Below are 13,342 nucleotides of genomic sequence, written 5' to 3'. Positions count from 1 at the left end.
CAAGTCATGGATCTCTTCATAAGTGTACACATTCTTTACATATAATTTTGCTACCTCTCCCTTCCTGTATGGGCTATTCCTTTTGAATAGGGTATACCTCTCAGTTTCTACATTCCAGTCATGAGTTTCATCCCACCAGGTTTCACTAATGCCTAAACGGTCATATTTACCAACCTGTATTAAGAATGAAAATTCTTCTTGCTTGTTTCCCGTACTCTGTGCATTAGTGTAGAGACAAGTGAAACAATGAGTCTTTCCTCTGCACACTGCTGCCTCTGTCACCCTCAGTAGCAAGTCATCTGCTGCCACCACACATCTCTTTCTTCTATGGAGAGCAGCAGGAATTGTTCTGTTCACTGTACCTTTCACTGCCACCTCAGTGTGTTTTGGGCTTGCAACTGCTGTTCTTGCTCCTCTGGCTGAGAATCAGTGTCCAGGGTGAGGGCATGGAATTGATTTTGCCACTCCAGAGACAAAACATGGCTCCTGACAGTTCTGCTTTCTTTGTGTTATGTTCCTTCAGGGGGTTGCCTCCTGTATTGGGTGATCTTGCTCCTCCCTAGGGTTCCCTGCCTGCATCTCTGCTCCAAGATAGTCCACTCTGGTCTAGTGAGAATTTCCTCATCTTGCCTGATAGCTCAGAGTGTGGATAGGCAGGTCTCAAGTTGCTGTACCTTCTCTTCCAGCAAGGTAACCAGCTTGCACTTGCTACATGTGCAGTTTTGCCCGTTCTTAGGCAGGAAGACAAACATGGCACAGATGTTGCTGGTAATCACAGCAGATCCATTGCTCTCCAGGTCTCTTGGTCCCCCACACACTGTGAGACAGCTCTAGGTTTCCCCCTCAAACTAAACATCCTTGCAAATGCCCCTGTTTACAAATCCTGGTCACAAGAGCTTCACCTGCTGGATTTCTTCCTGTAGTGCTTGTATTAAAGTACAGCAGCTCTGCCTTGTTGCAGGTGGCGCTGTTGCCATGTTTGAAACCGCCTGTCTTTGAAGCATCTGCTGCGCCAAGATGGTGAGGCCCGTGAGGCCCTGCGCTTGAAGAGGGGGTGGGCAGCGAAGCCACAGAGATGAGTTTTGCCAGATGCTGAGAGGGGAACACGACCGCCTGAGGAGTTCCGGGCAATTTTCATCCCCCCACCTCCCCACTTTTTCTTGTTTGTATTCTTACTTGCCTTAAGACTGCCTTCTCAGCAATGCCACTGCCTCAACTTTTTCAGACGGATAGCCATGTTAGTCTTTTGCATCAAAAACAACAAAAGAGTCTAGTAGTGCTTTCAAAGACTAACAAAGATATTATGGCATAATCTTTCATAGACCAAGTGGACTGTAGTCCATGAAAGCTTAAGCCATAATAAATGTGTTGGTCTTTAAGGTGCCACAAGACTCTTTGCTGTTTTTCACTGCAGCAGATGAATACGACTGCTCCTCTGGAAACTCTTCCCTGACATTATTTATGAAGCTAAACAGCCCAGGCCCCAGAACTCACTGCAGAACTCCACTTGCCACCTCTTTTCTCTTTTATGTCAATTCATTATTATCCACTGAGTGGAGTTATTTTTAGACACTTGCATACCCACTTTATGGTTGTTTCATTTAGTTCACATAATTCATCCTTGCTGAAGAGGATGCGATTTGGGGCTGGATCAATATCCTTGTTGATATCTGGGGCTGTGAGGCTGCTTAGAGAACACTAACAGGACTTTCTGATTCCTGGCTGAAGAGTGGGAGGAATCTCCTTGTACCGCTGGTGCGTCTTCTACTGCAGCTGGCGTTGTCTATTTATGGGCTGTAGATTGCAGCCTAGATACTTTCCACCTGTATACTTAACTAACAAGAGAAGAGAACTAACAGAGCATTTCTAATCCCCAGGTCTCCTGACTAGAGATGGTTTTGGATGAGACAAAGGTACCTCTCAGCCAGGGAAGGTCCATGCTCAGAGCAGAGGCCCTACCATGGTCGTGGCTGTACATCTGCCAGTGGGTGTTTTGGCTAGTAGAAGCCATTATTAGCCCCCAATATTTAGTTTCATGGGGACAGATGGAAATGGGACACAGTCAGCCTGGGATCCACTGGATCTAAGACGCACAGGATCAGTCCCATTACTTAGGCCAGCCAGCTGAGCCATTTCCCTTGACATTAATTTCAATGGGAAGTTGTTGGTTTTAAAACAAAACAGGACGTACATTGTACAAACACGCACTCACGCGCACGCACGCGCGCACACACCCACACACCCCTGTCCTGACCAGTGCGATCATGCAGGGCTTTGGAAGTGGTGGATCATGCACCACTTCATCACCCACCCCCACCCCCTGCCATAATTTCTTCTGTAACATCACTACAGTTGCTATGAAGAATAGGCTTTGTTTTTCTCTAAACGATTCTACCAATATTTGCCTCATTTTGAATCCCTAGCACTACCTTCCTTAGCCCTTTTAAAAAACCCAACCCTGTATAGTGGAACCTCGGTTGTCGAACGTAATCCATTCTGGAAGACCATTCGACTCCCAAAACGATCAACAACCGAGGCACAATTGCCGGTCGGCAAATTCCATTGAGAAAAATGGAGAAACACGCCTTGGAAGCTGTTCGACTTCCGAGGCGTGTTCGAAAACGGAAGCATTCACTTCTGGGTCGTTGGCATTCGATAGCCGAAACATTCGACTTCTGAAGTGTTCAACAACCAAGGTTCCACTGTAGTAGGGTTTGTGAATAATATCAATTCTCTGAATTCAAATTTGTATAGAATGTCCCATTCAGATTGCCCAAATATTATTTCACATGCTCTTTTCTGCTACTGACTTTGTGTTTCTCTTCAAGTTCTGTTTCTATTAATATCATTAGTTGTTTCAGTACTTCACCTTTTAAAAAATAGATGTTGTACTCTATTGTACACTCCGTTGGTATCTTTTTCTGAGGTAAACAACACACTTGAGATGCCTTTCTTTGTTTGCAGCATAAAAATATCTGGCTCTAGCTGCTTGCAACTCATTGTGTACCTTTCCTTTTCTGACTTTCGTCCAGCCTTACACTCCTGTGCTGGATCAGTATTCTTGACCTTAGCAATCTGTCTCTCCTCCTTTTGGTCAGTTTCCATTTTAGACTCTCCAGTCATTAAAAAGATTCCTGCGTCGCCGTTATGTGTCATGTTCAATTTCTCCTGTTCTTTCTCTGCTTGGATATGGCTTGCAATTGTGCTTCCATTGTTGCATCCTTTAAATCTTAACTGTCCCTGACAAATGCTCATACTGTTGACTTTTAAAAATGTACTTAGTTGTCAGTTCAGGGAGGCCTTAGCATGGTAGCCATTTTGATGGATGTGCCCCCCCTTCAAAGGGAAATAAAAGAAGTTATCAGTCTGAAGTATGATACATAGGAGGGTGACGTCTCATAGTGAACAGCATTAGATTGTGGAGTTCTTCCCCCCCTTATTAACCAAGTGCCCCTTACCTTTGGGGAATCAACTTTGCTGGATGATACCTTTCCAGCTGTACTAAGAAAGCACCTTGGCCTGTTAGATCTCCCTGCTGGAAGATCTAATCAGGTTTTTCTTTTGCATTTCTACTCTTTATGACTTCCTGAATGTAAAAGCAAACAACTTCTTGTTAAAATCCTATGCAGTTGGTACTTTGCATGGCAGTGACTGACATGAGGTCTATTGTCCTTTGCTGCTAATCTGTTTACACGTTTGCCTGCATCCCTCGTTGCTCATTATACTTACCACATAGCTCCTTTAATAGCTACAGAGTACTCTTTTATTTGTGCCTGAAAGTCACATTTCTCACTAGTCAGGAGTCTGCCTTTGTGCCAGCTTTTCCTCCCCCCCCCCTCCCTGGGCTTGGAGATTTGGATGAAGGTTGAGGGAGGAGAGATGGGGGAAGGGTGGCAAATGGTAGCATCTTCTGTAGTTTATGTATTTACCATATTTCTTCTCCTGCAGCAGGACTCCAAGGAGGAACATGGTCTGCAGAAGAAAAGAACAAAGCAGCAGCTGGATAGACTGAAGTTTGCCGCAAAAAGGAAAATAGCACGTAGGTCTCATTTGCGCTGGGGAATGTGGGAGCTGGAGAATGAGCAGTACACTGGTTTTTTTTTGTATGGAGTTTCTTACATATGCCTTTGCACGACACATGCGGGGGGCCTACCAACTCAAAAGTAGCCGCTTTGTATGAGGTCTGACATTGTAGGCGGATAAACAATGTCACCACAGATACATATAGATATGATACAGCTAAGTGTCATTGTGCATATCTATTGGCATAAAGGAGAAGAGCCTTGTTAGGGTGCCAAGGTTGTCACTGTTTATGCAATAGTACAATATTACTATCCGTTTCCTCTATGAAAACAATGGAACAATGGCTATGTTATATGGCAGCTGAGATTTGAGAAAAAGGATAAGAAGACCTTGAATCTAAGCTCTATCCAGAGACAACTGTAGTTGGTATGTAGAGTTACAGTGAGCGTCTCACTGACAGAATATTCTTGCTTGCAGCTTGATTGGTTATTAGGGCCAGAGTACATGTGGTTTATTCAGTAATTAGCCTTCTGGGTGACTCTGTAACTTACTTTATTGGTGAAATGAAATTCTTTGCTGTGATTCCAGGATCTTGTTCTTCTAGAAACATGCTGTTTCACAGAGGTAAGGTAAAGGGACCCCTGACCATTAGGTCCAGTCGTGACCGACTCTGGGGTTGCGGTGCTCATCTCGCATTGTTGGCCAAGGGAGCCGGCGTACAGCTTCCAGGTCATGTGGCCAGCATGACTAAGCCGCTTCTGGCGAACCAGAGCAGCACACGGAAACACCGTTTACCTTCCCGCTGTAGCGGTTCCTATTTATCTACTTGCATTTTGACGTGCTTTCGAACAGCTAGGTTGGCAGGAGCTGGGACCGAGCAACGGGAGCTCACCCTGTTGTGGGGATTCGGACCGCCGACCTTCTGATCGGCAAGCCCTAGGCTCTGTGGTTTAACCCACAGCGCCCCTGGTTCACAGAGGTAGTCTTGGTTAAATCTCCTCAGCTGAGCCCATTGCTGTAAGTTTGCAACAGTGGTTTATAAGTATGCTCCAACTCACAAGATTTATTGTGAGTGGTGCCGGTTTTACAAGGAGCATCTGATTTGGAAATATAATGGAATACATTTCTGAATAGACCCCAAGCAGTGGCTGTAAGCCAATAAACTCCAAATGGAGGAGATGGCAGGTAGGTTGCAAATAGCCCTCTTTGAAATCCCTTTGTAGGAAGAAAGAAGTGCATATTCAGTACTCCAAACAAGCAAAAGGCCCACAGATGTGAGCAAGAAGGCGTGAAATCTTCTGTGTGTACAGAATACCTAGGAGAGAGATTAACATGAAGCCATCCATGTTTGGTGTTGAAAATGTAATGTGTAGAATCCATTTGCCGTTGGCAGCACAAGACTAGATCCTTAGTCCAGCATCCAGCAGAATGTGGTCTTAGAGCTGCCTTTGATAATTGGCATGAGCAAAGGTAGTGTGTCTCCTCATCAGTTTGCTCCTTTGGATGCAGGTCTCATACCTACTACATTAGAGCAGTCAATTAGCAATAATTAATTAGGCACATCCACTTACATGTCTGCTCTTTTATTTATTAGAACTATAATTAGCCTTTTAGTGTTTATTTTTAGGCAAATTAAGGTTCATTTCTTTGAAATAAAAACCACTGTCAGTGTTTTAAAGGGTTGCTTGGGTTTTATGACAAATTGGCCTCTTGGAGGTGAGGCTGCCTAGGGAGGGTGGGATTGTTTGGCCCCTCCTCTCTGGGCCAATTGAGACTTATTCGAGCAATTAATAACTGTGTGTAGTGGTAGTGATGTTTTTATTCAAGAAAAGGCTGTTTTCCTCCCAATGCAAACAGCAATCACTGGGGGCAGGGGCTGGAACTGGGGTTATGGGCAAAGGGTTAAAGTCCCCCTCCCTGCAGTTGGCATTTCCCCATGGCCACTATTTACTTAAAACAAACATTCACCCAACTACTAATCCGTGAACAATGTCAGGTCTGGTTTCATCCTATGCGGAGAAATAAGGCCCGCATGTGCTGCCAATTTCCAAAGCTGGAACATTTCTCATATTGTTAGTATTTAAGGCACGTTGTTCCTTTCTGACTTTGTAACTTTTAATCATTTTAAACGTTGAGCTATAATTCAAAAACACCCGTGACATTATATTTTCAACAAGCTAAGATTAAAACCTACAAACCTACATAAATCCTTTTCTTTGGGTTGTTTCTGATGTGTTTTTCCAGAACAGTCAATCTCTTTTCACTGTACAGTAATTTCACTATGATTGTGAGTGTAATACAGCCAACATTTCCGGGCCGGGGAGGGGGGAAAAAAGATCTGTTAGCAAGAGAATTCGGAACTGGTGGCGCTTTGAATCTAATTCGTTTTCAAACGTCCAACTGAAACATGAATTGCGTAGTAAATTGGCATATTAGCATGTAAAAAGGCTCAGAACTAGTTTAATTTAAGTCTGTAATGTCTTTAAAAACAGTGTACACCCCCTCCTCATGTTTTCTTGGCAGGATTGATCATAGAACACTGACATTTCTACCTCTCAGTAGAACTAGGAGTGTAGTGGGAGCCTAGCTTTGGAAAAATGAAACTATGCTGACTTCAGCACACAAACAAAAAAACCCCTCACATTTTATAATGGAGCTATTCAGAATTCATGGGCACATATGTGCAAGGACATAATTTGTGTCCGAAAGGGCATGCAAATGGTTTTCTGTCTGCTAGACATTGGTTGTATAGACTACCTGCCAAACCATTCAGACAGTGCTTGCTTCTGAGAGCTCAGCTTCTATTTTTGTGTCTTGGAGCTCTTAAATAGTCTGTTTGCCCACACCAGTAGGAGGCTAACGCAATACTTAGAATTTCTAATCATCATAAATTATGACCAATGTAATCAACATCAAGCGCACACAAATTGTGAGCGTTTGCAGACAGCGTTTAGAAATGATCAGATGTTAAGCAGAATAATACATGATAGCCAGAGATACACAGCATGGCTTTGACAGAACAGATGCCCTGCTTCTCTCAGGGAGATGGCTTGCTCCTTTCACTGTTGTGCAAGTTGTATGTATTTCATGATGGGTGGGTGGGGGGGGGCAAAGATTTATCCTTTTCAATGCACCCGTGAATTTGGAAAGTGGAATAAATGTTGTTTATTTTTCTCTCTGATATGCCAGAAGGATTCTTGTCTAGAGTTTTTCCCATGTTCCATTTTACTATGCCCTTTTTTCACTCTCTGGCAGCGTGATACACCATATTGCTTCATAGATGGAATTTCATTTGCATTGTGTTTTATAGTTGTCGACAGTCTGGTTATGCAGTCATATTTTTTTAAGTGAGAGATTGAGAACAGGTAACTGATGGTTGTGATCCTATGTCCATTAATTTCCCTTGTAATCAGATAATGCAGTTTTGCTGCCAGTATCTTAATTATACGAATTCCAGTTATTATAAAATATTCTGCTGGTACTTGAGGATGTCCAGGCCCCGTATTGTATATGTACAAGAATACACAGCCCAGTGGTAAAACTATAATATGGCTGCTCAAAGCACTGTTGCTTTTAAGAAAGGGGAGGGGGAGTAACTCAGCAGCTTATTTCTGCATACAGCTGTTAAAGGCACAAGAGCCCTGTTTCCTTAGTGGCAAACTTAAACCAAAGCCTAGGCTGTCATCCTGTAGACACATACCTGGGAATAAGCCCCATTAATCCCAAAGAGACTTATTTTTCAGTAGACATGTATACCATTGTACTGAAAGTTAACATAATGAGTGTCTGGCTTTAGGCCCTGCACAGCAGGAGACACACCTAAGCATATTTGAAAAATTTACACGTTTTGCATTTGCTATTCAGGAAAGGGATACTTTAACAACCAGTTGCGCTTACTGTGTAGTAGTATTTGCAGATCATCACCTGATCTCATATGAACCCACCACAGGTGCATCCTGGTTACCAGGAAAAAAGGAAGGGCAAACTCTGGAAATCTCAAGCACTACTATAGAATAAGACAAAAACAGGACAGTGCACGAAAGAACCCCAAGGATTCCTGCTGCCTGCTGTCCAAACAACTCACGTATCAATCACAGCTCTGACACCACTCATTGGCTATAAACACAGATAGCTGGGAGCAGCCAGGCTGGCTCACTTTCACAGAAATCGCTTAGGAGGATACCTGCATATTTTGCTTCATAGGTTTTTTTCTAGGAGGGTAGATTTTCTTAAGAAAATAATAATAAATAAACTTAGGCTATTGTGTCCTGATACTGTACCCATGGGTGGGGCATTGCCCCCACCCCCCTGTCTTAAACTCAGCTCCAGGAAAGATAATGCCCATTAAGCAGGGCAAAATGAAACTGTATTGTGTCACATAGTTGCTTACTCATAGGATATTCCAGGGGTGTTGCAAAGTCCATGTTTCAGTTTAGACCTGCTGCTTTTCTCTTGAAGTTGGGAAGAGGGAGTGATGAGGTTCAGTAATCCACAAATGAGCTTTCCTCAACACTTCTCATGTGTTGAGAAGATGCTCCTGAGGAGGCTGTGATGGCATCCTAATTGCTTTGGTGTCCAAACACTTTCCAGTAAAGGAATCTGAGGTATTCACCGTGTCTGGGAGGTGATCTGTTTCTTCAAAGCCTTTCTCTTTAGCTTCTTCTAAACTTCTGAATATGAAGTTTTGTGCTCAGGTGCACTTGTTGGGTTAAGAGTTGTTATGTGTGAAAGAGGATTTCTCAGGAAGTGCTGCTCAGAATCAACCTACAATGGTTTGACTGAAGAGCGTTTAAATGTACTCTTCAAATTCTCAGAAAGCAGGGGAGTTGCTGGAGTTACTTTTTCATTCTGGTTTTCAGGCTTGGATATTTTTAGCTAAGTGAAAGTGGTGGGTCAGAAATCTAAAAAAACAAACCCTGGTGTTTTCCGGAACAGCTTTGTTTTTGTTTTTTGTTTTTGCAACACTTGTGATTTTTAGTATGTCCCAGAAAATCATTTAGGGAACAACTTTCTATAGGTAGGGAGAGAGTGGTCTCATCCTGAGTAGAAAAGCATGCAAAGGAGTATTTGGCTGTGACAGTTTCTGATCTGAAGATCATTCTCTGCCTTTTCCAGGTTGTTCTTCTAATTTATTTTTTTTGCACCAGCCCAGGCGAATGTGGCTCATGACCTTTGCCCATCTACATTTCAGGAGGCTTGGCAGTATACACCACAGAGCACTATGACTTTTAAAGTTAATAATAATGTTGAGTGGAAAGGAACTAACTTCATTGTGCTCTACCAGCAGACTATGCCTTTTAGAAAAAGTCTGTTCATGCACAGTTCAGTGTTCAAAGTCTACCGCTTTTCCTTTGTGCCCTTTGATGATAGTATTGCATGTGCAAGTACAAAACAGGGTCGCTGCCAGATGATTATGTGATAAAATATTTCATTGTGATGAATTCACCAAAGAGTCAAAGCTGAGATCACTATGGGAACCTTAACTAAATGCCCTGACTTGGTTCAGTGATTTGATATTGCACAAAATGCATTACTCTGCATTTAGCACTGTCTGTTCCAGTTTTGAAGGCACACGGCAAGGTAAGCTGAGATGTAACAGCTTTGATCCAATTTAGTTGGCCTTTTCCCCCTGTGAAGGTGAAAGTCCCCAGGCACCTTCTTCAGGGCATAAGGAATGAGAGCCTGCTGCATTGTATTGTGTTACGCTTTTCTTTCTCACTTTTTTCAGAGATGACGGAAGATGAACAGTTTGCCCTGGCTCTGAAAATGAGCGAGCAAGAAGCCAGGCAGTTGAACTCGCAAGAGAAGGAAGAGGAAGAGCTTCTGAGAAAGGCCATTGCTGAGAGCCTTGGTGTAAGTGAAGCAGAAATACTTGGGCTACAGAATTGCCTGTTCACATCCTTCCCTGCCCCGCACTCCCCCTCTGCAGTTCAAATGAGGTGTTTGTTATGGGACAGGCTTCCATCTGGAATTCTAGCCAGTCTTCTGTAAGGCATAAATGCATCTGACAAGGTGAGCTCACAATACATTTGTTAATCTTCACCATGTTAACAGCCCCAAACACAGCTAATGAATGATTTCACCTTTAGCTATCATTTTGTAGATTAACATGGAAGTGTCCATTTATATATTTTACTCTGCGGAGCAGCAGTCAGTTTGATTTAATAATTAGGAACGTACATTTTCGAAGGCAAATCACTTGTTTTTGTGTGCATTTTTCACCCTCCTTTCTAGAGCTGCCAGCCTTCTGAGTCTTCTGCTGCAGCTGCTGTGCCCCTTCCTTCCAAGGCACCAGTGTCTTCAGCACAAAGCTACCCAGCTGGGCAAGAGGATCCTGAGCTCCTTGCAGCTCTACTGCCTTGCCCTGAGTCTCCTTGCTCCAAGTACAGCTCCCTCTCACACAGTGACAAAACTGATAAGAATGGACAGACAGATGTCGCCAAGAGCCCCCTAGTAGTACTGACGAGGTTAAGCCAGGCAGCAGTTGAGAGCTCACTAGTCTCTAGCATAATTGTATCTCCAGGGAAGTGCCAACCTTCTGCAAGGTCAAATGAAAACCCTTCCTCACCAGCAAGGAGCAGTTCCAGCGATACACCGCCCAGTCTAGAAGAAGGGACATCAGTTGCGTTAAGTCCCACCTTTCCCCAAAGGCCTCGGGGCACTTTGTCACTGGCACCTCAGAGACTTTTTGCAGAAAGGATTAGCCCTCCAAAGCCAACAGGCAAGGGAACTGAAAAGCATTCCCAAAATTACACGGAAGGAGATCCCCTTCCTGGTTGCTCAGAAGCTCCAGCGAAAGTGGCCCTGGAGCACAGCACATTGGACTATTCCAGCAGACCAGGGTCTGAGCTTGGACATCAGTTGGAGCCCATCAAGAAGGCATGTCTTTCTCCTGGGCTGGTGGGAAGGACTGAATTGCCCGGAAACGCTCCTCCTCCACTCTGCGCACTTCATAGGGGTGACGAGGAGTGCCAAGAAGGCGAAGAGAGAGACATGGTGCACTATTACTGGGGTGTTCCCTTCTGCCCTAAAGGAGTAGATCCCAACAAATATACCCAGGTCATCCTGTGTCAGCTTGAGGTTTACCAGAAAAGCCTGAAACAGGCTCAGCGACAGCTTCTACACAAGAAACCATTTGGGGAGCCCGTTGTCCCCAATTTGTCTCACTTGAGGCGAAGTGACCGTGGCAAAGCAGCAAAGGAAGCATCTAAGAGAGATGAAGGTACAGATGAGCAGGAAGGAGAAGAAATGGATGAGAAAAAGGAGCCTGAGAGCACAGCCTGGCTTCTGTCCCCAATAAATGGAGAGCAGAACATGGCAGGGGGAAGAAACCCCGAGTGTGACGATGAGCCAGCAAGCAGCTCAGTTCAGGTAAATTTGCTGCACTGTCTTTGTCGGTCTGGTGAATTCTGAATGAAGGAGGGGGAGTGGCTAATTATCTTGCTTGATGTTGTGATCTATACAACAGACTAGACCCCAAGGAATGTTGGTGCGTATTTAGGGGTACATTGTTTCACTATGACTTACCACACTTCTAAGGTCAAAGAGATTCGGTGAACTTTGCAGCTTTTTAAAAGAATAGTGGACTACTCAGAAACTTGTAGGATCTAGCAATATAGTGAATTGAATCTAGTAGGTGGCTGCTCAAGCAAGGGTAGAGAAACTTTTCAGCCCCAAGCTAACCTTGCGGCTTAACCTTCTGGGGGCCACATGCCAGCTGTGTGCAGGGCCAAAGCTAAAAGGGGGTATACACACATTCCTTTACAAACACTTCCAGGTTCTCTCCCTAGCTTCAGTCTCCAGGAACTTGCCCTCTCCTCCCAGAGTGGCAATCAGACTTGAAAAAAAGCATTGGAGCCAATGGAAGTAATTTTTTCAAGCCTAATTGTCACTTGGGAAATATTGGGGGCATGGGGCATGTTGCAGTCATGGGGCATGTTGCAGGACACACTGGCTGTGTCTGAGCCCAGTGGGCTTGAGGTTCCCCATCACTGAGATAGCTTGTTTCTGCCAAGAGATTAAATAATAAACTTGAACCCCAGTTTGTGCTCTCTGGTTTCTAAATTGTAACAAATGTGTCTTTCCTTTGCAAGATAAATCTTAGAAAGCATATGCCAATGTATCTAATAGCCAAAATTTTCAGCTCTTGATGGTTATGCTAAAATATTAGCTATGAAGGCAACCGCATGACTGAAAATTGTGGTTTATACACAAAGAGTTCTAGTATAGCAAGTCATCTCCTATTGCTGGCATGAGCATTGCTGTATTATTATTTTTTAAAAAATGTTTGTTTTGCTTGGCCTGTTCTCTGCCTTACTAGGTAAATCCATATGCTACCAGAGATAGTAAAATGCTGTGTGACCTAGTTCTAAAATATATTTTCAGCAGGATAACATTTGCTATTTCGCACTGAATTTTTTACATTATTTTTCTCTTTGGGAGATGTACCATTCATAAAACTACGCAATCTCTTAGGATTTCTCTGTGTTTCTTAGCCAGTTGCACAATTTAGGTTTTAAGGGCGCCTAAGCAACAGTGATTGATTTTAATGTGCAAGCTTTCCTATATGTTTATCATGTCACTGGACAGAGGATGAGATGTGACAGGGAGAATGTTATAATCCTTCCTCATTGGTGTGGCATGCGCAGCCAAGATAAACATTAACCTGTTCCTCTTGCTTTAATTGTTGTCTCTGTGTGCCATTTTTTCAAGCTGTCGGACAGCCACTAGGTGTCAGTGTTTGTTTCATTTCAGGAGCTAGAAGCAGCTTTCGGTCATTGCTGCTGTTTAAACAGATTGCTAGTCAGATGAAGTATTTATTGCTGCTGTATTTTAGGTTTGTGTCAGCCTTTTCCAACCCTCATTTTTCATAATGACTTCGCTGCTAGATCATTGTATAACTTTATCTTCGCTCTGACTGAAGCTCAACCTTGTTGTTACTATTTTCAAGTGTATTTGATTGTTTACTCTAGTGATGGAAAGATACTTAACTTGTTTTGTGATATTTATATTCTGTCTTGTAATATTGAACGCTCTGAGGAAAAACTGTCATGTCTGCATTTTCTTTCAGAAGCAAAAGTGCAGAGCGGCCTTGCTTCTGGTTTCACAGTTTTGGATCCAGGGAGGCTATATTTAAACACACCTTAAAGGTGACCTGCGAAGGAGAAAATGTTGGACTTGTGCCCTATTTTTGCTCATTTATGATAGATTGAGATGACCGAGATGACCGAGTGTTTTTGTGTCAAAGCGGTTTTTATCTCTCTGCCTCTGTTGTTGGAAATCCGGACCTTATTTAGCCTGGATTTTTGTGTGTGTGGCA

General features: G+C 43.5%; 1 protein-coding gene across 5 annotated transcripts in view; it reads left to right on the top strand.

The window, feature by feature from the left end:
* UIMC1 (ubiquitin interaction motif containing 1) overlaps positions 1 to 13,342 on the top strand; it is an 81,137-nt gene that overhangs the window by 27,637 nt on the left and 40,158 nt on the right. For 2 of the 5 annotated variants that reach the window (XR_004691976.3, XM_035105822.3), the window contains exons 3-5: positions 3,949 to 4,039; positions 9,752 to 9,876; positions 10,258 to 11,394. Coding sequence is in view for 3 of the 5 variants with exons in the window: in XM_035105822.3 (XP_034961713.3) it covers positions 3,949 to 4,039; positions 9,752 to 9,876; positions 10,258 to 11,394 (1,353 nt within the window). In the remaining 2 variants the exon portion in view is untranslated. Of the gene's footprint in view, positions 1 to 3,948; positions 4,040 to 9,474; positions 9,604 to 9,751; positions 9,877 to 10,257; positions 11,395 to 13,342 lie in introns of those variants that run through there. The other 3 variants (XR_015948199.1, XM_035105824.3, XM_060271598.2) reach the window with 2 other exon arrangements.

Source organism: Zootoca vivipara, chromosome 2, assembly GCF_965207765.1.
Source record: "Zootoca vivipara chromosome 2, rZooViv2.hap1.1, whole genome shotgun sequence".
Classification (NCBI taxonomy): Eukaryota; Metazoa; Chordata; class Lepidosauria; order Squamata; family Lacertidae; genus Zootoca; species Zootoca vivipara.
This window is presented reverse-complemented; position numbering and strand designations above follow the sequence as displayed.